Below are 26454 nucleotides of genomic sequence, written 5' to 3' on the forward strand. Positions count from 1 at the left end.
AAGCACTTATGTCCCGAGTGCTTCCGAATACAGGTGGCTCCATACTGCCCATGCACAAAAGTGCGCTGGCGTATTACGGGGCTGCCTGTCTTTGGAAGTACTCAAGGACACTAGTGTTTCTGAGGGCTTCTGGTAGCAGCAAATGTGAACGGGGGACAGCGCTGGAACAACTCCCCATGAGAGGAACAGGAGATAGACTTAGTTTGGACAATTCAGTGGAATATGCTACATAGTGTCACATATCGCAAGCGATACCCATATGATGCAGGGATATATGCATCTGCGGAAGATGTCGGCGCTACATAAATACTAAATAATAATATTTTGCCTCACCAGGATTGCACTTTTATTTAGCTTTCCTGTATGACAAGAACACACAGTCAGCTCTAGGGGAAGAGGGAAACAAAGGTGAATGAAGGAGACTGGTGCACACCAAGAGTGCTTCTGAGCGTTTTTCAAATCAACAGTGATTTGAAAAGCGCTTGGCTAATGTTACCCTATGTGGGTGTTCCCACAGCAGCGTTGTGATTTTTTCAAAATCGCAGGTATACTGCATGTAGCATGTTTTTGAGCAATTCATTCAAAAATCGCTCTGAAAATCACTTCACAAAATCACACTCACAAATTGCTAGTGATTGCTATTGTCATTTTGGCGTTGCACTAGCCCAGAGAGAGGAGTGGAGAAATTGAGAATAGCCTGAGATGGAGCAGAGAACTTATCTGTATTGAAGTCCCACATCACACAGGCTACTTGCCTATAATCGGACTCCTGTCCCTGTCAGTCTCTCACACAAGTCAGAAAGAAGCCCTTCTGGAGTCTAGGGACTGTCAAAAACTTTTCAGCTTGTTAAACACCTTACCCACACATGCAGTCATTATAACAATGGGGAGAGACCAGACAGATGTTTGCCCACAGACCCTGAGTCCAGGCAAGCTCTGCATCATGCTGTGCATATTTACCAGCTTGCCTGCACTCTAATTTCATCATGTCTGACACTTCTGTGCTGTGGAGAGTCCAGGACTCCATAATCAACATTCTCTCACTGCAGGCTGCATCTTCTTGTGAGGGTTGTGAGGGAAGCTCGGCTGCCTCTCTCATTCTATTAGCTGGAGGGAGGCACCAGAAGTAAGAAAGGAGGGAGAATGAGGCTGTTTATATTATGCAGGCTTCCCTGGCTGAATACACAGCTCAGTGCAGGGGGGAGGTTCCAGACACCCGGAATAGCCCCCTGAGTTCGCCAGTGCCTCCCCCTCCTGAAACATGTCCTGCTGGGATGATGACCCCCCAAACTCCTCTCCTGATGCATGGATGGGCTGCTTGACTGTCGCCACAGTCTTGCTGTCCAATCCCTCATCCCCCAAAGTGCCCATCAGCATCTCCTCCTCAAAATCGCCAACAACAGCAGACAATACCCTGATGGTGCCTGGGGTAAAAATACTGCTGAGTGACAGGTCGCCAACTTGTGACGGTGAACTGGCCTCCTCCCCAGACCCTGCTGGGTGGCTGCTGCGAACAGGGGTGGTGGTGGTGGTGAGGGTGGAGGCCTCGGATGCAGAGCTGATGGCGGGCTGCTCATCCTCCGTCATGAGTTGCACCACAGTGTCTGCATGCTTTTCCTCAATGGGACGTTTCCGACCCGGCTGGAGGAAAATCGGAGCAGGTGCTACACGCTGCTGCTGCTGTGTCTCTGCAGCGTGAGTTGCAGATGCTCCTGCTGGGCGGCGCCCAAGGCGTCCACGGCCAGTGGCTATGGGAGGAATGTTAGCCACTGACGCTGCTGCTGCGGAACTGTGCATGGTGGCGCGGCCGCGGCCTGCCACAATGCTGCTCCCTCTCCTCCTGATTCCCTTGCTGCCCTTCCCCTTGCCCAAACCGCGCTGGCTGCCACTTCCAGACATCTTCGATGTTTTGGGCGTATAGACAAAAGTTTTTTAAAAGGGCGGGTGAAAAGTGGGGTACTTTAATGGAGTGGGTTGGTGGGTGAGGTGACTGAGTGAGTGTCCCTAGTACAGTAAGTAAGTAGTAACAGTCAGGAAGTACAACTAGCAGTTACAATAATCAGTAGTAATCACAAGTAAATTTAGTGTGTGTACACTACAGACAGTGAGTGCACGCACGCGCAAACACGCGCAGGAGCTAGCCTATGAACAGTGACTGAATGAGTGTCCCTAGTACAGTAAGTAAGTAAGTAGTAACAGTCAGTAAGTACAACTAACTAATTACAATAAGCAATCAGTTATCAGAAGGAAATAGAGTGTGTGTAGTGTGTGTACACAGACAGTGAGTGCACACACGCAGGAGCTAGTAGCCTATGAACAGTGACTGAGTGTCCTAGACTCCTAGTACAGTAAGAGTAAGTAGTAACAGTAAGTACAACTAACTAATTACAATAAGCAATCAGCTATCAGAAGGAAATAGAGTGTGTGTAGTGTGTGTACACAGACAGTGAGTGCACACACGCAGGAGCTAGTAGCCTATGAACAGTGACTGAGTGTCCTAGACTCCTAGTACAGTAAGAGTAAGTAGTAATAGTAAGTACAACTAACTAATTACAATAAGCAATCAGTTATCAGAAGGAAATAGAGTGTGTGTAGTGTGTGTACACAGACAGTGAGTGCACACACGCAGGAGCTAGTAGCCTATGAACAGTGACTGAGTGTCCTAGACTCCTAGTACAGTAAGTAGTAACAGTGAGTACAACTAACTAATTACAATATTCAATTACAATAATCAATCAGTTATCAGAAGGAAATAGAGTGTGTGTAGTGTGTACACAGAAAGTGAGTGCACACACGCAGGAGCTAGTAGCCTATGAACAGTGACTGAGTGTCCTAGACTCCTAGTACAGTAAGAGTAAGTAGTAACAGTAAGTACAACTAACTAATTACAATAAGCAATCAGTTATCAGAAGGAAATAGAGTGTGTGTAGTGTGTGTACACAGACAGTGAGTGCACACACGCAGGAGCTAGTAGCCTATGAACAGTGACTGAGTGTCCTAGACTCCTAGTACAGTAAGTAGTAACAGTGAGTACAACTAACTAATTACAATATTCAATTACAATAATCAATCAGTTATCAGAAGGAAATAGAGTGTGTGTAGTGTGTACACAGAAAGTGAGTGCACACACGCAGGAGCTAGTAGCCTATGAACAGTGACTGAGTGTCCTAGACTCCTAGTACAGTAAGAGTAAGTAGTAACAGTAAGTACAACTAACTAATTACAATAAGCAATCAGTTATCAGAAGGAAATAGAGTGTGTGTAGTGTGTGTACACAGACAGTGAGTGCACACACGCAGGAGCTAGTAGCCTATGAACAGTGACTGAGTTTCCTAGACTCCTAGTACAGTAAGAGTAAGTAGTAACAGTAAGTACAACTAACTAATTACAATAAGCAATCAGTTATCAGAAGGAAATAGAGTGTGTGTAGTGTGTGTACACAGACAGTGAGTGCACACACGCAGGAGCTAGTAGCCTATGAACAGTGACTGAGTGTCCTAGACTCCTAGTACAGTAAGTAGTAACAGTAAGTACAACTAACTAATTACAATAATCAATCAGTTATCAGAAGGAAATAGAGTGTGTGTAGTGTGTACACAGACAGTGAGTGCACACACGCAGGAGCTAGTAGCCTATGAACAGTGACTGAGTGTCCTAGACTCCTAGTACAGTAAGTAGTAACAGTGAGTACAACTAACTAATTACAATATTCAATTACAATAATCAATCAGTTATCAGAAGGAAATAGAGTGTGTGTAGTGTGTACACAGAAAGTGAGTGCACACACGCAGGAGCAGCTAGTAGCCTATGAACAGTGACAGTGAGTGTCCTAGTACAGTTACAGTATATAACTACAATACTAATACAATCAGTAGTAAAGGACAGCAGAAATACTGGTATAGAATAGAGAGAAATAAACAGAGGACAGGAGGACAGCTGCCCACACAGGCAAGGCCCTGAGGCCTAAAGCTGTAAGCCTGCAGCAGCTGGCCTGTCTCTATGTAACACAAAAGCTACTAACTAAAATACAATGTCTAACTAACTAACAACAATATAGGTGTGTATAGGAGGTGTATGTGAGCAAAAACGCTAGGTAAATGACCACAATAAAGCTCTTGCTAAGCCAAAGCACAAAGGAGCAACTCTCTCTCTATGCAAGTCTCAGGCAAGGACGGAGAAACGTAACATGGCGGCCGCTATTTATAGGGTAGGGGCTGGTCAGGGTCCCCCTCTGTGATTGGCTGCCGTCAGAGGGCCTGGGAGCCCTCTGATTGGCTCTAAGGACATCAATCTGGGCTATGACGCTATTCGAGCTCGGTACCGAGCTCGAATAGCGCCGTTTGCTCGAATAGCTCGAATAGTGAATGGGCTATTCGAGTGTACGCGAATAGCCCATTCGAATAGCTACAGCTATTCGGAGCTCGAATACCGAGCTCGAATAGCTGGAAAAGAGCTCGAATATTCGAGCTACTCGAATATTCGAGCTCTGCTGAGCACCACTGGACATAAGACATTTTGGGGTTGAAAAAACAACATTTCCGTAACATGGGGTACACTCCTCTCATATTACTGGTGGGTATGGATGGTCGGAAATGCCAATTTCCATTTCCGCCAAAAATCCACATTTCGCCATTGCCAATTACCGCTACCGATTTCGCTTTCTGCTAACGACTTCCGCATTCCGATGCGGATTTTCACAGTAATTTCTGCTGACTTTAACATTGATTTTATCAAAAACTACAAAGTCTTTTTGAAATATTTTTCTTCTTCTTGTTTTGTTTTGTCTGCTTAACATTCCCTGAAAATTTGGTGCTGCTAGCTCTTAAGAAGGCTTTGCTATTAACCTCTAAAGTCAGCATAATACCGCATATTGGTAATGAAAATTTTCTGCATTTTACATTACAGTCAACAGCGGCCAAATTTGGCGGTTAATGGCAAAGCCCCTGTAGGTTCTACAAACACCACATTTTCAGGGTATGTTAAGCAGAAAAGTGGAAAGAAGAAGAAAAAAAAAATTCAGAAAGACCTTGTAGTTTTTGAGAAAATCGATGTTAAAATCGGCAGAAATTACCGCGAAAATCCGCATAAGAACCGCTATGAGGTATGATGCCAACTTTAGAGGTTAAGCAGAGAAGTAGGAACAAGAAGAAAAAAAAATCTTTGTTTTTGATAAAATTTATGTTAAATTCGGCAGAAATTTCCGCAATTTCCGCAAAAATCTCAGTGAAAATCCGCCTACAGCACTTCCATTACCGATTTCTGAATTTCAATGCAGAAATGCAATTTCCGATCGGAAATTCGAAAATGTAATTTCTGCAGAATCCAAACGAGCATCCCTGCTGGTGGGTGCCACAAGCCTACTGCAGGCTTAATTCAACAAAGGAACCTGAAGTTTAAATCACATACAAACTGGTCAGTCAGGCTTCTTTCACACTTGCACCATTGCGTCACATTGTGTTGCAGCAACGTGGGGTGTGAAGTTTCATGACTATTGTGGTGTAATTGTAGAAATGGCAAAGTAATATTAAATTCCTGTAGAATAACCACACCCCAAAGCAAGACAAGATACAGACAAGACAAGGGACATTTATTTCACGCTTTTCTCCTGGCGGACTCAAGGCTCCAGAGCTGCAGCCTGCAGCCACTTAAAGGGAACCTGAGATGGGGGTATATAAATATATATATATATATATATATATATATATATATATATATATATATATATATATATATATATTTGGGATTCCTCCAGTCCCCTCCAGGCTAATTGTACCCTTGCCATTCCCCTGCACTTCCCGAATCCTCTGCAATTTGACCCTCCCTGTCTCAGGTATACTTTAAGGCGCACTCCATAGGTGAATAAGATCCTTGCCCAAACACTCCTTACTGTTTTATGCACTAGCTTGAGGCGGGATTGGAACCCTGTCAAAGGGCTTAAATCACACATCAAAGTCAACAGCGTAATCCAGCTTACTCCAGCAAGTGTGAAAGGGGCATAACGGTAGGCACCACTCACTGGGCTTGATTCACTAAGATAAATAGCATGCCTATCAGAGTAGCATAGCGAGCGCTATGAACTTATGCCTGCTAATTGGCAATGACAAGAGTTCCACTCGTCCTGCCCTGAGCCCCTGCGGGTCCAATCACTTTAAAGGACATTATCCCAGTACTTTGATTGACCCAATAGGCTGCCTGTCACTTGACAGGAATCTTCACAGGCAGCCTATTGGGCCAATCAAAGTGTGGGGATAATATCCTTTAAAGGGATTGGACCCGCAGGGGCTCAGGGCAGGATGAGTGGAGCTCTCGTCATTGCCAATTAGCAGGCATAAGTTTGTAGTGCTTGCTATGCTTCTCTGATAAGGCATGCCAAATCTGATAAGGCGTGTTAACGTTGATAAAACATGTGATTTGTCTTAGTGAATCAACCCCACTACTGCTGTGTGGCCTGCTTAGCTAATTTTGCCCAGCAATTACAAACTAAGATGTTTCCTTTGGTTCAGAAGATGTTCAGATCCACGGAAAACTAGAATAAAACTTTCTATAATACATAATCTGCTGAAAAAAATGGCTTACTCAAGTATTAAGATAGATAAAAGGTCATGCCCTCTTAAAAATACTTGTCAGGTGTAACTAACCACCTTCCCCATTGCAAATCAAGCTAATCAAATTCCTCCTGTAATAAATTGTAATAATTAGTTCAGCATAGATTAGCTATTTATTGAGCATCCCAGTGCTTGGTAGTGCAACTGTAAGCAAATAAGCAAATATGGGTAACATAGTAGTGTTAGAAGATCTCAAAGTAAAGTCATGCAGAGGTACAAATCAGGAGATATATTTTAAAAAAAGGGCTTTTTATTTTCCGAGGTACACGGTTGTGTTCACTGCTGATGGGTTTTTTCTCTTATGGACGAGTGCAATTTTCACATTTCAGTGCTCCTCCCTTTCCTTTGCCAATAACTTTATCACTACTTATCACACTGTTTTTGCCATCAATGATGCTTTCCCTAGGTGGTACATTTTGCTAGAAATTATTTTATTCCAAACTAGTGGACCTAAGCCCGTTTAAAAATGGGCTCTTGATCTTTTTTTACTGCCGCCGCCAGTCACTGCGCATGCGCACGCACCCGCCACGCACGTCCGCCGCGCGCCTGCCGCGTGCAACAGCCTGCCCACCCACCTCGCTCCCTGTTCCCGTCCAGCTATTCATTACTGCGCACAGTAACAAAATAACAGGGACATAGGGAGAGCTGCTGGACGCAGCGACAGTAGGGAATGATTATAGAGGATGCATTTTAGGTGGAATAATAAGAATTTTTTTTTCAGTTTTCAGGCATTATAGTTTTAAAATAAAACATGCTACTATGAATAAAACCCACACATTTTATTTTTATTCTATTACAACATTTAAAGTATGTTCCTAGTACAATATATGGTGACAATAATTTATTTGGAAACAAAGGTGTATTTTTTCTGTTTTGCGTCCATCACTAGTTACAAGCCCATATTTGCAAAAATAACAGTAATATATAATTATGACATACATATTAAAAAGTTGAGTCCCTAAGTTAACTATTAATGTATTTTTTTTTTATAAGAGTGTTTTATTTAGTATACTATGGGAGGGGAGGTAAGGGGTTAATTAATGGGGTATTTTATGTATTTTTTTAATTGTAATGTATGCAGGTGTAATTTTTTTTTTACCACTTTATCTTCCTGTGCATACTGTTAGAAAGCTAACAGTAAGTAATGTGTGTCTGTTTTTACTTTCAGTTTACCAATGACCACGGCATCTCATTGATTGATCACAGACGCTTAGATCGGTGAATGGGAACTGATCTGTGTACTAATGGGCAGTGACGTGAATGTGTGCAGGAGCATGCACAGCAGCGATCATGGCAAGATGCCTTAACCACTTGAGGTGTTAAACCCCCCTAAACAGAGCAGCCATCAGGGGGGACAACTGACATTGCAGTGAGGGGCCCAGGGCTTCTGGGGGCCCTGGGCCCCCAAGCGCTGGAAGGGCCACATGTGTTGGCTGCGGGTCTGTGGCTCACTAACCAGCACACTGCATTCCAGCACTGAGAGAAGAGTGACATGAGCGCTTGAACGTGGGGAGCAGATGAGTGAACCCGCTAAGCAGACTTTCTATACTGGGGCACCACCTATATCTGGCTACAGACTACCTATACTGGGCCACCACCTATACCTGGCTACCTATACTGGGGCTGGAACCACCTATACCTAGCTACCTATACTGGGGCACCACCTATACCTGGCTACAGACTACCTATACTGGGGCACCACCTATATCTGGCTACAGACTACCTATACTGGGCCACCACCTATACCTGGCTACCTATACTGGGGCTGGAACCACCTATACCTAGCTACGGGGGCACTTGTACCTGGCTAACCTATACTGGTGCACCACCCCACCCATACCAGGCTACCTATACTGGAGGCAACTATACCAGACTACCTATACTGGGGCACCTGTATCTTACTGGCCTATATTGGGGCACCAGCTATACCAGGCTACCTATACTGGGGGCATCTCCACCAGGCTACCTATTCTGGGGCACAACCTATAGCTGGCTACTTATACTGGGGGAACTTATACCTGGCTACCTATACTGGGGGCATCTATGCTTGGATACCTATACTGGGGGCCCCTATACCTGGGTAGGGCAGGGGGACGAGCTGAGACAGAAGGGGACAAGAGGTAACACAGGGGGATAAAAGAAACACAGGGGGAACAGAGGCAGACAAAAGAGGCACAGAGAGAATAGAGATGAGATGGGAACATGAGGTCACACAGAGGGACACAAAAGAGGCACAAACTAAGGTGAGACAGAAGGGGGCAAAAAGAGGCACAGGAAGAAAAGAGGGGGACAAAAGATAATGGATAAAGGATAAGAACGGACCTACAAGTCCCTATCTCATTTTTTAACCAGGGACTATCTGTATTTTGGTAGTATTGGGCTCCACCCACAACATGCCATTGTCATGCATACTTTTTGCAACATCCTGCTGTGCTTTCTTCACTGTCATTCAAATTTTTCGTCGCAGCACACTTTGCGCTTGGATACGGGGTGGGGTGGCTAGTGGACGGGCACAGCAACCAGTGGGTGGGCCCAGGCCTGATGATGTGTGAGGGGCCCCAAAACTTCTGATGGCGGCCCTGCCCCTAGAGACCAGGCTATTTTTCACTAAATAGGCCACTGCCGCTTTGAGGCCTCGCTGCAGGGCTGTACATGTCAGCACACAAGTGATCCCCCCCCCCCATTTTCTTCCCACCAACAGAGCTTTCTGTTGGTGGGGTCTGATCGCACCCCAATGTTTATTTACTTTTTTGTAAATATTTGTTGCATTATTTCTATAATAAAAATGTGTATTTTTTTGTATTTATGTAGCCCTCTTTCCCTCCCCACGCCAGCCAATCAGTGCGATCGGCTGTCATAGGCTTCAGCCTATGACAGCGGATCGATGTGGTGCCTCCGCCATCCAAGCAGGGATGAGCGCACATCGGTGCACACGATCTCCTGCAAACCACGCTCTAAGGACTTTACGCCGATTGGTGTTAGGCGGCCCTGGGGCTGGTGCCACGTTCACGCCCATCGGTGTGACGTGGTAGCCTAGTGGTTAAAGAAAAGTTTCCAAACAGTCGCCCCTAATTCTGGCAACACTGCAGGAAGGGCCGGTGAAAACAATGTAAAAAGGACCCCAGGAGGCACAAACTCCTGAAGAACCATAACAACTCCAGACTGTCCAGACAGATTGCTGGAAACCCCAAATGAGATGCATTGGCTGAGTTTCGTAAAGCTGCACCAGAAATACAGGAGTCAAGCAAGGCTGGACTGGAAGAGCAGGAGTTAGATCTTACCATGGTCAGGACAGAAGCCCCACCTGGGGTCATTATCATAGTTTCTGGCTGTGGCACACCATAGCTTGCCGTCACTTTGTCCTGCGCTCGTGCATGACTGGTACAGAATGCCTCCATAAGTAAAAGGGAAGACACATGGGGCACCATTTGCATTTCCTCCTTCTGTGTAGAGTGCTGTATAAAGTAGACACATATGTGATGGAATATGCATTCTTATATCTTACGGATACACAAAAAATGAGTTACATGTTTAATATATAATTGCTTTATTGCTTCTCTGTGGTATCAAAAACATTGTAGAAGCTAAATAAAAAAAAATCATAAAAAAAAAAATCAGATACTTAACTATGGAGAGGGAACGCTCTGGATCCAGAGGCAGGAAATTTGGTGCCCATTTGTGGTAATAATCTGGGTGGGGCACAGGTGCCCGCTATTTATAGCCGCATTGCAGACGGCACAGGGTCTGCTATTTAACTGGTACCGCAGGAGCCCAAATTTCACACTCATGCCAACATTTTCTATGGATGCCTATGGGATGCCTAACATTTTTGTTTTTGTGTGGTGGAATTGAAGTAAAAGGGGGGGGGGGGGGCATTTGGGGGGTTAAGGTTAGGAATCCACAGGGTTTTAAAGGACATTCAAGGTGAAAATAAACTGATGAGAAAAAACAATTGTATCTGTCCTCCTTCTCCTAAAATGATTTTTTTTTTTTAGATATCCCACAGTTTTATTTTATATTTAATTCTAGGTTTAAGTTTTTACTGTTTCATTGTCTCTGCTCAATGAAACCTTTATTGAAGTATGCCAGAGCTCAAATCTATGAACAATTGACTCTTTTTATTTATTTCCTGCTCTCAGAAGCCATTTACTGACAGGAAAGTGTTTTATGACTGTAATTACTTATCAGTGAGGGTAATGCTATGGTCCGAGAAACAAGTAAACCAGCCTAGTTATTTGTGTGCTTGGTACTGTACATACACATGTTTATCTCATCATGTAACATGTCACCTAGGTTGTCCTTTAAGGTTAAGCATGGGGGAGGGAGGTTTTAAGGTTAGGTGTGGGGGAAATTTAGGGTTAGCTGTTGGCTGGGGGGTTGGTTATGTATAGGTAGAGGGGGGTTCTGTGTGAGAATTGGATTAGGTTTAGATGTAGTAAAATATTAATACTATTTACCGATATTTTACTATCGTAATTGCCAATTTAAAAAGTAGAATATTGGTAAATTTACCGATATTCTACTTCCGAAATTAGGCACCCAAATTTCCCAGCGCCTCTTTTTCATGCACCCCAATATCTTATAGGCAGTGTTTCTCAACTCTGTCCTCAAGGACCCCCAACAGTGCATGTTTTGTAAAAAAACAGGTAGTTACCGTAATGAGTTCCGCTGGGACACCAATTACCTCACCTGTGAATATGCTTGTGGTTTCCGCAAAACATGCACTGTTGGAGGGTCCTTGAGAACCGAGTTGAAAAACACGGCTATAGAGCCTTCCCTCTCCTCTGTCGGTGTTCCAGTTCCAGCACTGTCCTCTATTTGAATTTGCCATTTCCAGTAGCCCATGGGAGCACTCGTGTCCTCAAGTGCTTTTAAAGATGGGTGGCTCCATAGTGAAAAGAAGAGGCTCGATCAATGGAGAAATTATATTTGAACTCTAATCAGGGCAATAGTCCAGCTAACAGTGCACCATCTGTAAAGCAGTATCTGTCTGATAAGGAGATTCCAGGGTTGTATCTTTCACTTTAGTCACCAGACTTGACCAAAGTGGAAAGGATAATAATTTTGAAACAATGGTAAAGGAGAAAATGGCTTTGCCACTGAAGTAGATCACACCTGATGACTTACAGCACTGCTTCCAACAGTAGTGAATGCATATGTAATGGTGTACAGATAGAGCAGTGGTGTATGATGAAGAGCATAGCATTGCACAGTAGTAATAATAAACCACATTTTACATATATAGCAAGTTAACATAAAAAAAATAGGCAAAGCTGTTCAATGTTCCATGAAATTGCAAAGACTTTATTCTACGTAAAAAGTGCATCAAGCAATCCGGTGTGTGCAACAGGAAATGGCAGAGCAGGGTGGGTGCCTAGGAATGGATTTTGCTGGTCAGCACGGCTGTGACCAAGTGTCCCACTGATGTGAAACAACATTCACTCCCGAGCACCCACTTCACGCTTACACCTCAACAGTTGTTTCGCGTCAGTGGGACACTTGGTCACAGCCATGCTGACCAGCAACATTCATTACTGGGCACCACCCACCTCGCTCTTACACCGTGTGTTGCACAAACCTCATTTCGAATTGTCTGCTGTACTGTTAGCATGGAATAAAGCTGTTGTGTCATGGAGTACTACAGTGCTGCCTCCTGTTCTTTTGCCTGAAGTTTACATCTTATGCATTTTGGGGTTGACCACACCGTCTGAGCAATAGCCTAACACTGACATACACTGAGCAGTGCTGATGTTCCTGTCCAGTCCTGCCAGAAGCCTGGATGGTGTAAGTGTGCCAACCTTTATACCTTTTTTCCCTATTCTTATTTTTTATTCCACAGCTCTATATTATTGTGTAGCTAGTGTTTAAACCAAATTGCATGACCTTAAGCAAGCTTATTATCTCTAGCACTAATGTATGTGAATTCCATTTTTACAATGCATTTGTTTTACCTTTACGAGGACAGAAGCGCCATTTGAGGTCAATGTCATAGTTCGTGGTTGTGGCACACCATGGCCTCCCCTCATCCTGTTCGGTGCTAATGCAGGAGTCATACCGAGCGCCACGATAAGTAAAAGGGAAGACGCATGGTGAAACATCTACATAGTCTTCATTGTACAATGCTATAAAAAATAAAAGGATATGTAGAATTCAGAAGCATCCTTTCCACTCTCAGATGCAGAAGATCATAAGGAAATGTGTAACACATGATTGATTTGCTAACTATGGTAGCATAAACAATATGAAGACTCAGCCTCTTCATTTTCCACTATCAGGTGTGTGCTAGGGATGCTCATTTGGATTCTGAGGAAATTAAATTTTCGCATTACTGATCAGAAATTGGCATTTCCGATTGGAACTCAGGAATTGAAAAACGAATCGGATTTCTGCAGAAATACAACATTACCGCAACTTGGTAATTTTAGCGCAATCACAAAACCCAGAAGCAGAGTCAACTCGGAAGTATTTGGCCAATCAGAGAATGCAGAGTCAACTCGGAAGTATTTAGTCAATCAGAGAATGCAGAGTCAACTCGGAAGTATTTGGCTAATCAGAGAATGCAGAGTCAACTCGGAAGTATTTGGCCAATCACAGAATGCAGAGTCAACTCGGAAGTATTTGGCCAATCAGAGAATGCAGAGTCAACTCGGAAGTATTTGGCCAATCAGAGAATGCAGAGTCAACTCAGAAGTATTTGGTCAATCAGAGAATGCAGTCAACTCGGAAGTATTTGGCCAATCAGAGAATGCAGAGTCAACTCGGAAGTATTTGGCCAATCAGAGAATGCAGAGTCAACTTGGAAGTATTTGGCCAATCAGAGAATGCAGTCAACTCAGAAGTATTTGGCCAATCAGAGAATGCAGAGTCAACTCGGAAGTATTTAGTCAATCAGAGAATGCAGAGTCAACTCGGAAGTATTTGGCTAATCAGAGAATGCAGAGTCAACTCGGAAGTATTTGGCCAATCACAGAATGCAGAGTCAACTCGGAAGTATTTGGCCAATCAGAGAATGCAGAGTCACCTCGGAAGTATTTGGCCAATCAGAGAATGCAGAGTCAACTCAGAAGTATTTGGCCAATCAGAGAATGCAGTCAACTCGGAAGTATTTGGCCAATCAGAGAATGCAGAGTCAACTCGGAAGTATTTGGCCAATCAGAGAATGCAGAGTCAACTTGGAAGTATTTGGCCAATCAGAGAATGCAGTCAACTCAGAAGTATTTGGCCAATCAGAGAATGCAGAGTCAACTCGGAAGTATTTGGCCAATCAGAGAATGCAGGGTCAACTCAGAAGTATTTGGCCAATCAGAGAATGCAGAGTCAACTCGGAAGTATTTGGCCAATCAGAGAATGCAGAGTCAACTCGGACGTATTTGGCCAATCGGAGAATGCAGAGTCAACTCAGAAGTATTTGGCCAATCAGAGAATGCAGAGTCAACTCGGAAGTATTTGGCCAATCAGAGAATGCAGAGTCAACTGGGAAGTATTTGGCCAATCAGAGAATGCAGAGTCAACTCGGAAGTATTTAGTCAATCAGAGAATGCAGAGTCAACTCGGAAGTATTTGGCCAATCAGAGAACGCAGAGTCAACTCAAAAGTATTTGGCCAATCAGAGAATGCAGAGTCAACTCGGAAGTATTTAGTCAATCAGAGAATGCAGAGTCAACTCGGAAGTATTTAGTCAATCAGAGAATGCAGAGTCAACTCGGAAGTATTTGGCCAATCAGAGAATGCAGAGTCAACTCAGAAGTATTTGGCCAATCAGAGAATGCAGAGTCAACTCGGAAGTATTTGGCCAATCAGAGAATCCAAAAAAAAGACTGCAAACCAGAATCAGAAAATGGAAATCAGAAATTGGTAAACCACGGAATCAGTAATTGGCATTGGTGGAAATAATAATTTCCGTGAAATCAGACTCCACACTTCTGACCATCACTAGTGTGCTCCCATTTGGGTACAAGAAAGGTTTGAATAAAGGGAGGTGTAGCTTTGGGAGTTCATACAGCAAGTCCATCTAGAAATAAATCATGTATCATTCCTGGTGATACATAGATGCATCTGGACAATGCTGATGTTCCTTTAGCATCATAGATTGGATCATATTTGATAAATCTGAAAGGTGGCTATACATGGTACAATTCTTAATTTTTTTTTCGATTAGATCATTTAGTTCGATAAAGATTTTTCTCAACAAACGGGATAATCGTTCAAATTTCTTGATCGAAAAAAAAAATATTTTTAACTTTCATTCGATACGATCATTTAGATCGAATAAACGGGATAATCGAACATTTTTATTGTACCATGTATGGCCACCATAACTCAGACCCAATAACAGTCTGGAAAATATCGTAATAAAGAAGAGCACAATTCCAATGGGCCTACTCACAGCCCTGATGGTGAAAATAGTCCATAATGTCGTCCATATGTTTCCAAACATGTATATGCAAACGAGCAATCTCTTGCTTCAAATCACTATTACTGTATGCCTTGAAGATGCGGCAGCTATATGGCGAAACTAGTTGGCGTTACCCGCATCTCCTGCCTGCCATCACTATCTGCAGTATGACTCACACCAGTGACCATAATTCATGTGTATTTAATTGCTGCAATGAATCTGTTTACCTCGATCACGACAGAAGCCCCATTTGGGGTCATTATCATAGTTTCTGGCCGTGGAACACCATAATTTTCCCTCACTTTGTCCAAGGCGGGTGCATGAGTGATAAATAGTTCCATTATAAGTAAAAGGGAAGATGCATGGTGAACCGTTTGCATTTCCTCCTATTGTAGGTAGTGTTGTCAAAAGACAAAAAAAAATGGTTATGAAGAGATGAAGACATTCCTATATCTTAAAGAAGCACAAATCAATTAAGTTAGACTTATGTTAAATCATCTTTATGAGAAAAGAAAGGCAATAATACATAACAAGGTCTTACAGATGCAAGCTGAGGATGTATAGGCCTGGGAATTAGGTAACAATACCTACAGTAGTAAAACAAAAATATTTTAAACCTAATAGTAGTAGCAATAGAGTATTGTATCATGTTACAATAATTTTTGAATCCGGATGATACAATTTATTGGCTAACTTAGAAGTAAAGAAGTAAGCTTTCGGCTAATAAGCCTTCTTCAGACTTTGTTCCTGTATATTTTTCATTATAATCCAAGTTTTATTGTTTTAACTCGTAGACAAACATGAATATCAACAAGATAGAATTTCCAAATATAATGGTATACAGAACAGTATAACAATACTCTAGACATACACTAGGGGATATGGATTCTAGATTCTAGTAAACCAAGTTTCTCTTGTTATAAATACAGAACATATGCAGAAGTCCGAAATACCTGATACTGTCATACATAACCTCAAAGAGGCTGACAGACACATGGTAGTGGAATAATATACCTAACTGTTCAACCCAGATAGACCTTAGGAAAGGACCTTAGAACAGCTGGTAGCCTTTGGAGTTCTGTGAAAGGCTTGTAGTATGTTGTTAGCTAACTATGTACATTAACATAAACCAGAAATAACCTATGCTTCAGGATGTAGGAGAATAATACACATGCGGCAGAGCAGTATAAAGGAACGGCAAAGCCATTTGCTTGTGCGACCTAAGGGGGGGGGGGGGGTGAGGATGAGAGAAAGTTCTAAGAGGGTATCTTATTACGGGGTGAAAGACGACCATTCCTCCGGCAGCATATAACCCTTGCTATTATTAGTGGTTCTATTCCTGATTCTGATCTCCATATCTAGGTTCTTTTTGACTAGTGATAATAGATGCGGGAAGGAAAATTCTTCTGTAGATTTCCAATTTGAAGTAATCAAATGCAGAGCTGCAAGTATTGTATGGTAAATGATGGGTTGTGACGTTTTGGGTATTTTATGGAACTCCAGCATTAGTAAAACTAATTGGGGGGATAGGCGGAATTCAGGGAGTATCAGGGATGTGATTAATTTCTCGATGCTGCACCAAAGTCTGGCAATGATGGGACAGGCCCAGAACATGTGGAGATAGGTGCCTATATCAGAACCACATTTCCAACATGTAGAGGAGTAGTTTTTGGAGAAGGACGCTACTTTTCTGGGGGTTAAGTACCACCTGTATAAAATTTTCCTCATCAGTTCCCAGTGGGAGTTACACTTAGAGAGTTTGAGTGAGGTGGAGCAAGCAGAGATCAATTTATCCGCGGAGATCTCCATATCTAGATCATGAGACCAAATCCGCACGTATTTTTCAATAGGGGATGAGGGATGTCTTATAAGCTCCTCATACCAGATTGAGATGCCTCCTTTAAAATGTCCCTTATAATTAAGCATCGCTAGAATGGGAGTGGTTGTTTGAGGAAGGGTTACTCTTTTGGAGTGAAGGAAATTGTAAATCCTATGGTACGTGAATAGTTGGTTTGTGGGAATGTTGAAGGATCTTGTTAGGTCGGCAAAGGTCCGAATATTATCCCCTTCATATAGATGATTCAATGATTTTACACCCGCATCTATCCAAATGTGGAGATCAAGATCAGCAATAAATAATTTTAAGACTGTTAGGTTAACGTTGAGTGTGGAGAGGTCTTTTTTATTAGGGGGATGTTTGATGAAGTTTTCCCATGCTTTAAGGGTGGCAGTAATGCTCGGGTATTGTTTGGAATTGGGAGAAGTTCTATGACCAAGGAATAAAGCTACCAAAAGGTTGCGTAGGTTGGATCCTAAGATCTCTTGTTCCAATTGGACCCACGGTTTGTGGAGTGAAGAGTCCCACCAGTGTTTGGACATGTCTAGTATTGAGGCCATGTGATATGACCAAATACACGGCAAACCCATGCCACCTTTCTTTCTTGTCTGGGTCATAATATGATAGGAAGTTCTAGCTTTTTTGGTGTTCCAAACAAATTTGTGAACACACTTTTGTAGATCTAATATAAAAGACTTGCTAAGGGGAATAATTAGTGTCCTTAATAAGTATAGGATTTTGGGGAGTATAAAGAGTTTGAAAGCGGCAATCCTGCCAGACCAAGAAAGCCAATGTTTCGATAGCTCTGTACATTCCGTTTTCAAAAGTGAGAGCATAGGGATATAATTTGTTTTAAACAGGTCCGAGGTTCTATTGGTAATTTTAATCCCTAGATATGTTACCGCCCCTTCTGCCCATGGGAACTGATAGGTCTTGATCAGGCGGGATTTGACTTCAGGGGGGGTGTTTAGGCCTAGAATGAAAGATTTGTGCTGATTTAATTTGTATAAAGAGGCTGCTGAGAAGCTGTTGATATCAGAAATTAAATGGGGGAGAGAAATTTCTGGATTTGTGATAATTAGCGCTACATCGTCAGCAAAAAGGCTAATTACATGGGAGGAGTCCTTAACTTTGATCCCGGATATTAGCGGATTTGAGCGTATTTTTTCAGCTAACGTTTCTATAATTAAAACGAAAATGATTGGGGAAAGCGGGCATCCTTGTCTAGTGCCGTTGGTTATGGTAAATGGCTTTGAGAGAAAACCTGCTGCATTCACCCGGGCAGAAGGGGCTGTATATAGGGCCATAATAGCGGATAAAATTGGACCATCAAACCCAAATTTATTAAGCGTAGCCTTGAGAAATTGCCAGTGAACTCTGTCGAATGCCTTCTCCGCATCCAAAGTGAGGAGGAGAGAAGGCACCCGACAGAGCTCGGCATAGCGGACAAGGTTTAACATGCGTCTCGTAGCGTCTGACGCCTGTCTGCCTCTTGTAAAGCCCACTTGGTCTTGGGAAAGTAGGTCAGGAGTACATAGCATCAGTCTGTTAGCTAGTAATTTTGCGTAGAGTTTGACATCGGCGTTTAATAACGAGATGGGTCTGTAGTTGGCAGGGTCCCTCTGGTCTTTCCCTGCTTTATGGATAACCGTAATGTTTGCTGCAAGATATTCCTCAGGGATCTTGCCCGAAGATGCGAAATTATTAAAAAGGAGGGCGAGATAGGGGGTAAGTGTACACGAGAAAGCCAGTAAATATTCATTGCTGAATCCGTCTGGGCCGGGGGCTTTATTCCGTTTCAATGATTTAATTGTTTTAGATATTTCTTCATCTGAAAAGGGACTATTAAGGTATGCTAATTGTGATTGAGAAAGAAATGGGAGATTGATAGACTCTAAGAATTGGTTAATTAGAGTTTCTGAGGGTTGGGAGGTAGAGGGATCTAAATTTAGGTTATAGAGTTTGTTGTAGTAGTCGCTGAACAAATCTGCTATCGCTGTGGGGTTGGAGACTATATCTTTGGTTACTGGATGTGTTAAAGACGAGATTCTAGCTTTGTTTTGTTTATGTTTTAGGAGGTTCGCGAGATATTTACTGGCTTTATTGCTCTGAGAGTAAAAATTTAGATTGCATTTCTGTAGGTAGTGGTCATACTGATGATTTAATAGGTTACTAAGGTCTTTCCTGAGAAGGAAGAGTTCTTTTTCAAGTTCTACAGTCGGTTGTTGCTTATAGAGTTTTTCTTTAGCTTGGATAAGAGTGATTAGAGTGTCGAAAGCTTGGGTACGTTCTCTTTTCTTCCGAGCTCCCTGACGTATCAGTATACCTCTAACAAAGGCTTTGTGCGTAGCCCAAACACTAGGAATGCCAACTTCAGAACTCATATTGATATTAAAGAATTCCTTTAACTCCGTCTCTACCTTTTCAGAGAAGTGCTTATCTGTTAAAAGAGAGGTGTTTAGTCTCCAGAGGAAGGGTTTGGGGATGGTTGAAGAATTTCGGACGGTAATATGTATCGGGGCATGGTCCGACTGAGTAGCTGTGTCAATGTCTACGCTTAGGACTTCTTGAAGGAGGACCTTGTCTGTGAGGAAAAGGTCAATTCTAGAGTGGGTCTTATGGACCGCAGACCAGTGTGTGTAGTCTCTCTCATTATTGTGAAGGATTCTCCAGGGGTCAAACAAATTATTCCACTTAACTTGCTTATCTATTAAAGTGAGGTGGTGGGGGTGTTTTGAAGAGGAATCTAGTTTAGAGAGACAAGTGTTAAAGTCTCCCCCTAGCAATAGCAATCCTTTTTTATGAGCTTGGATTTTGGTGCAGAGTTTTTGAAGGAATGCTTTTTGCCCAGTATTAGGAGCATACAGGGAAACTAGCGTCAAAGCCTGGTCATTGATAAACCCTGTAAATATAATATATCGGCCTTGTGGGTCTAGGATCACTTCCGTGGGTACTACTTTTAGATCCTTGTGAAAGGCAATTATAACTCCTCTTTTCTTTTTTTTAAATGAGCTATAGAATATCGTGGGGAAGGTGGGATTACTGCATCGGAAATTATCTTCTTTTAGTAGGTGGGTCTCTTGGGCGAAAATGATCTGAGGGTTATGTCTTTTGACCTCTCTCCAGAACCAGTGTCTTTTAATTGGGGAGTTCAGGCCTCTTACATTCATAGAGGTGATTTTTAATGACATAGTACAGCAATGTTATTTGCATATACGATAGAACTTTCATTAAATGAGTCAGCAGAGGAAAGGATACCCTTGTAAGTCGCATGGAGCAGCAAAGTGTAGTCATACCAATGAGAAATGATTAAAGGAAAATATAAACAAGCATAATTAACATGCATAACCAACAGTCCTTAAGAACAAATGACTGATATAATGAACCGGGAGTGAGCGAAGGGTGAACCTGTGTGCTGAAAGTTCACCGCGCACACAAATAGTTGGGGGCACGAAGGAAAAAAAAAAACCTCCTAATAGATCACGAGCTGTTATGACCAGATATAAAAGTCACCAGCGGCACACGGAGGGGATTGGCAGTGGTAGGATCCCTGCCATCAACGGATCGATCTAGATTTACTGTGACAATCCAGGGATAATTTGGCTGAGCTTGGGTTGGATTGCGGCCGATGAGAGTCGGGTGAGACTTGAATCTGCAGTTGCTTGAACAACTTCATCCCATTCTCAGAGGATGTTATAACATACTGTTTGTTGCGGAATGAGAAGATAAGCTTGGTGGGGAAGCCCCACTTATATGGGATTTGAAGGGATTGGAGAGCCTTCGTGTATGGTTGCAGTTCACGTCGTAGTAAAAGCGTAGCTGGGGAGAGATCTGCATAAGTGTGGATATTGGAGTATGGGTCTGGTAGGGAGCCGGCTTTCCTTATAGCAAGTAGAAAGTCATCCTTAGCTTGATAGAAAAGGAATCGTGCTATGACGTCTCTGGGGACCGAGTCGGGAAGATGGGCAGGCTTAGGCAGGCGATGAGCTCGGTCTATTGTTAGTTCGATATCAGGGATATCAGGAAGCACTTTTTTCATCATTGTTTTTAAGTATGATTTTAATTCTGTAGTAGGGATTTGTTCTGGAATACCCCTGAACTTTAGGTTGTTGCGCCTGCTCCTGTCTTCTAAATCCGCAGATTTGGCTTTCAGCCAAGCAATATCAGAAGATTGTGTGTCAGAGGTGTCAACCAGTATGTTATGCCCCTTAATGATTTCAGAAATTTTGTCCTCTGATGCATGTACCCTCTCCCCCAGAGCAGAAATATCATTTCTGAGATTGTCAGTGAGAGAAGCAATGTCTTTCATTAAAGATGATTTGAATGTTAGAAGTATGTCTTTTATGAATGCTTGGGACGCTGTTTGCTCTGAAGCAGGGAAAGCTTCTATCTGCAGCTGCGTGTCTAATAGGCTGGGGCCTGTGTAGGGATGTTGGGAGAGGCCTACCTCGCGAGGAGCAGCGCTGTCAGAATCTCTCCTGAGCCTTGATTTCGCTGGGCTCTGGAAGGGAGAGGCTGAATCAGGTGACGAGGATGCGTCTTTTTCCCCTTCTATATGTTGGCTGTTGTCGGGCTCCTGCGCTGTAGAGCTGTGCTGAGACGGAGTGCTGGTGTCGGCGCCATCTTGTGGAGCTGGTCCGCCGCGCGGCGGGAAGAAATCCGTCAGTTTCTGCGGCTTGGGGTAGTTCTTCTTCCTCTTCTTAGAGGCATCAAGCTCCATGGCTGTCTCTTCCATGCTCCTGGGGTGATTATTGCCCTGGATTGGGTTGCTTTGAGCCGCTTTAGGCAGGGTGAAGACGGAGCTCAGTTAGCTAGCTGCCGTCCTGGTCTCCGTGCAGGCCACGCCCCCTGTTCCTGTATATTAACCTCTTAAGCGGTATGCTGCCTCAGGAGTCCCCCAGGATTAATCTATTAGGTTTGGTGTCTGATGTAAATGCTAGTATATCCCCATCCAGCCTCTATATACATTACCCAGCCTCTAACCAGTGTCCGCCGCAGCCTACATGCACTACGTCATGCATAGTCCCGGTTAGGAACTACAAGTCCCACAATGCATTGTAGGAGTCTGAGAGCCACAGTCAGAATTCATAAAGGCAAATGCATTGTGGTTTGTAGTTCTTTATCAGTTGGAGAGCCAAGTTTGCCTATCACTGGTATAGGTAATTGCTCTTTCTGTTGCTTTCAAATGCAATGAATAGTTACATTTATTGATAGAAAAAAATGTTTTAAAAAATGTTATAGCAAGCCATTTACAGATGAGCAGCGGTGGTTTCAGCTTCAAATTTTTTTTGGGAGGGGCACGATGGCTGGCTGGTGGAGCTTATTTGGGTGATCAAAATAGATGTGTGTATAGTGAACTTTAGATCTTTTTTGCCTAAGCAGGTGGTAAAATTAAGGCGAGTTCGGCAATGATACAAACCAAATGTAAACATCACAAAAAGAACTCAGAGGTTTTTGAGCAGAGCAGATTGTCAAAATGATGGCGCAATTATTGAAGAAACGTTTCCTAAAGATGTACTTGGCTAGTTTGCTGGCATGCTTTAACCCTAACTTGCTAGCAAGCTGCTCCTGTGTGGACAGATCACAGACAAATCATTCCAGTCCCAAGACTGTGTCTCATGACTCTACAAGCTAGGGGAGGGGGAAGAGGCAGGAGGGAGAGAAACACTGTGTGTGTAATTCCTTATCTTGGTAGCTAAGTATTGCTGGGGATTAGAGCTTGTATTTTACAGACATGAGGTTTTGAATCAGGATTACTATCTTGACTCAAAACTTCATGTCTTTAAAATACAAGCTCAAGTTTATTTGGCTAATTTAAAAGAAAAAACAGTACGCTTTAAGTTTGGAAGCCTGATTTAGACTCTATTTCTGTTGACAACATTGGAACATACAATCAGATGGGTGTAGAGAGATTTTTTGCAAATATGAGTGTCATCCAGTTACATTAATTACAAGGGATCTTGCAAGCATGTTGAGGTATTTATGACAGGTAGATAAGACTCTTGGGGCTTGATTCACAGAGCGGTGCTAACCTACTTAGCACGTCTACAGTCTTTAGACGTGCTAACCAGGGTGCTAAGTAGGTTAGCAGCGGATTTCTCAATCAGATCACGCGCTAACTTTGTGCGCAAACTTTTATGTGCGAAAACTCGTTTAGACATGCTAAGGGGGTTTTCACAGGCGTGCTAACAGTTAGCACCGCTTTGTGAATCAAGCCTTTGGTATACTTAACACCTGCATAGATTCAGGCTGACATGGAGTGTTTTTAACAGACCCTATCTTGTTCACTGTACACTGCTGGAGACTGTAAGCTGTTAAAGGGATACTGTAGGGGGGTCGGGGGAAAATGAGCTGAACTTACCCGGGGCTTCTAATGGTCCCCCGCAGACATCCTGTGCCCGCGCAGGTGCTCACCGATGCTCCGGCCCCGCCTCCGGTTCACTTCTGGAATTTCTGACTTTAAAGTCAGAAAACCACTGCGCCTGCGTTGCCGTGTCCCCGATCCCGCTGATGTCATCAAGAGCGCACAGCGCAGGCCCAGTATGGTCTGTGTCTGCGCAGTACACTCCTGGTGACATCAGCGGGAACGAGGACACAGCAACGCAGGCGCTGTGGTTTTCTGACTTTAAAGTCAGAAATTCCAGAAGTGGCGGGGCCGGAGCATTGGGGAGTGGCTGCGCCAACACAGGATGTCTGCGGGGGACCATTAGAAGCCCCGGGTAAGTTCAGCTCATTTTCCCCTGACCATCCTACAGTATCCCTTTAACTGTATGTTACTGAGTTGGTGGGTCAATCAGAGGGGCACAGTGTTTCCAAGGGGGGCCACTGCCCCAGTGTAGCACTGCCCATGCAGATAAGGTGAGTGGTGAGAGATAGTCTAATATTTTGTAATGTATGCATACACAAGTATTTGTATTCATTTTACCTTGATCAAGACAAAAGCCCCATTTTTTGTCATTATCATAGTTTCTGGTTGTGGCGCACCATAGTCTGCGGTCATCTTGTCCAGCAGCAGTACACGAGTTATAATAAATACCACGATAAATAAATGGGAAGACACATGGAGATCCATTTGCATTTCCTTCTACTGTAGGCAGTGCTATAGAAGATAGACAGAGATACACAAAATAATGTTATATATGATTTCTCAGAGGGCTCCGATAGGCTTACTTCTATTCTATTAGAGGAAGGCTATCATATTGCGATGTAAACATCCAGATCCTCTTGGGCTACAGTACTGGAAGAAATTAATTAATAACTCGTTACACCTATACAAAGCTGATAATATAGCAAGAGGGTGTGCCTCTAATTTTGGAAAAATATGGAAAATATGGAATAAGTCTAAAGAAACCACTTGAACTGTTTGGAGGTTGTGTAAGTTTGGTACCTTCTGGTAAGAAACAGATTCAAAACAAACCTTCTATATATACGCCCTACAATAATATATAGTATGTTGATATCTACTCAAAGTATATAAGAAAATTCCATAGTTGCGCACTGAGTAAAAAATGTGTTATATTTTGTGATGGGGGGACGACAACGACCAGATTGTGCTAGACATGTTACAACTAGTAAGGACTGTTTACGGTTAGGTGTCTACCACTCACCTGCGTGTGGTAGGCAATGTGTTGTGATTTTGTTTGCTTTTTAATTTTGAAAATCAGTAAAAAGTATAAAAAAAATCCTCTCTATTTTTGTAATAGATAGCAGAGATACCGCCGCAGCGGTGAGCGGCATGGCGGCTGTTTCCGCGTCTCAGCCGGCGGCCTTCGCTGCGCGGTTACATGGTGGAGTTTTGCCTGGTCCTTCGGTTGCACATAGACTGAGGGCTACGCACGCGCACCAGGCGACAGGACCTTTATGCGAATAGAAGGGGAGTCAGCTGATCGGCCAGTCAGCTGACTCCAGCAGTGCTCCTGATTGGCTGAGTGACTTGGGCGGCGCTGTGGGGCGCTCTCAGTATATATAGGACCTGCCTGTCAGTAGCTCTTCGTCTGCTGTTATGCTACATGTTAGCACTCAGACCTTAGTCAGATCCCAAAGTGTGCTAGAACCAGCAGGAGCTGGGGATCCACACTTAGTCAGATTCTGTTGATAGCTAAAGTACTAATTGAATTGTATTATTTGTTATGACCTTCTGCTAGCCTTGACTACTCTTCTGCTTACTGATTCTGTGCTTCTGCCTATCTGATCCTGTTGCCGACTCAGCCTGAACACTACTCTGATTTAAGCCTTCTGTCTTTGTACTGTATCTGTCCGTTTGTTGCCGAATCTGCTTGTCTGACTCTCCTGCCCTCCCCAGTGAGCCAAGTCCCTGGTGAGGGATTCTCTGTACAGCTTAATCACCTGCTCCTCAGGTGACCAGTAGCTGCAGTACAGTCTTAATCACCTGCTCCTCAGGTGCATAGTAGCTGCAGTACTGTGCAAATTTGGACAGAGGCGCCAGGCAGGTTAAAATGATCTAAAAACAACTAAAAAGGAGGAGTACAGGTGGACTTACCTCCTGAAATGATGGACAATCGAGATTGTTCAAATCGCAAATAACAATTTATTTTGGCACTCCGCAACGCGTTTCGCAGGTATAACCCGCTTCATCAGGCAAGGAGTGCAGGCTCAAAAAGGTCCAATAGTGGCAATGCGCCTCTGCCACTATTGGACCTTTTTGAGCCTGCACTCCTTGCCTGATGAAGCGGATTATACCTGCGAAACGCGTTGCGGAGTGCCAAAATAAATTGTTATTTGCGATTTGAACAATCTCGATTGTCCATCATTTCAGGAGGTAAGTCCACCTGTACTCCTCCTTTTTAGTTGTTTTTAGATCATTTTAACCTGCCTGGCGCCTCTGTCCAAATTTGCACAGTATATAGTCCACCTTGGGTGGAGGGGACTGTCCCCTTCTTTCTATCTACAGAGAGCGACTTCTTAAACCTGAGTGGGGTCAGGTTCTAATGCTCCCCACCTGCATTTCAAGTGGTTGCCTATGTGGTAACCCGTGTTTGTGAGTATATCCACATCAGTTAATCATTTCGCCAACAATTGTTAGACTTACTGCACTATATTGGGCTCTCGGTTTTTCTTTTTGTTTCAAGTAGCTGCAGTACAGTTTTAATCACCTGCTCCTCAGGTGACTAGTAACTGCGGTACTGTCCTCATCACCTGCTCCGTGATCACCTGCTGCAGCACAGTCTGAATCATCATCTCCAGCTTGCTGGAGTGCTGATCTCTGTGTTCTATAGAGATATCTCCCTCTACCTGCTTCTCTGGGGGAGTTGGTATCTCTATCTGTATTACTGTTGCAACAAACACCTATCTTTAAATCTGGTTGTCCTGTGTCTCGCTATACTCGCATTATTGGTGATTCTGCAGATCACCACATAATCAGGTATAGCATCTGTATTATTGGTGATACTGCAGATCACCAATAATCAGAAAATCTGTTCTTGCTGACACCAATCGTTACAATTTTACTGTGACGTTGGAAAATAGTGCAGCAAAGTCCCCTTTATCCGAAACTCAGGCAACCGGAAGTCTCAACTTACCGGCATACCTGAGTGATAACAAGGACTTTGCTTTTGGCTGGTTTTGGGGCTTTTTGAATACTTACCAAACCCCTGGCG

At 43.4% G+C, this 26454-nt stretch overlaps 1 protein-coding gene across 3 annotated transcripts in view; it reads right to left on the reverse strand.

The window, feature by feature from the left end:
• The window catches only part of LOC137543654 (uncharacterized), a 93441-nt gene that overhangs the window by 29882 nt on the left and 37105 nt on the right, over positions 1 to 26454 (reverse strand). For 2 of the 3 annotated variants that reach the window (XM_068264779.1, XM_068264778.1), the window contains 3 exons: positions 23763 to 23936; positions 12557 to 12727; positions 9887 to 10060 (listed from right to left, as the gene is read on the reverse strand). In XM_068264779.1, the coding sequence (XP_068120880.1) occupies positions 9887 to 10060; positions 12557 to 12727; positions 23763 to 23936 (519 nt within the window). The remainder of the gene's footprint in view (positions 1 to 9886; positions 10061 to 12556; positions 12728 to 23762; positions 23937 to 26454) is intronic. The other variant, XM_068264780.1, reaches the window with a different exon arrangement.

The sequence above is a fragment of the Hyperolius riggenbachi genome, unplaced genomic scaffold (assembly GCF_040937935.1).
Source record: "Hyperolius riggenbachi isolate aHypRig1 unplaced genomic scaffold, aHypRig1.pri scaffold_142, whole genome shotgun sequence".
Classification (NCBI taxonomy): Eukaryota; Metazoa; Chordata; class Amphibia; order Anura; family Hyperoliidae; genus Hyperolius; species Hyperolius riggenbachi.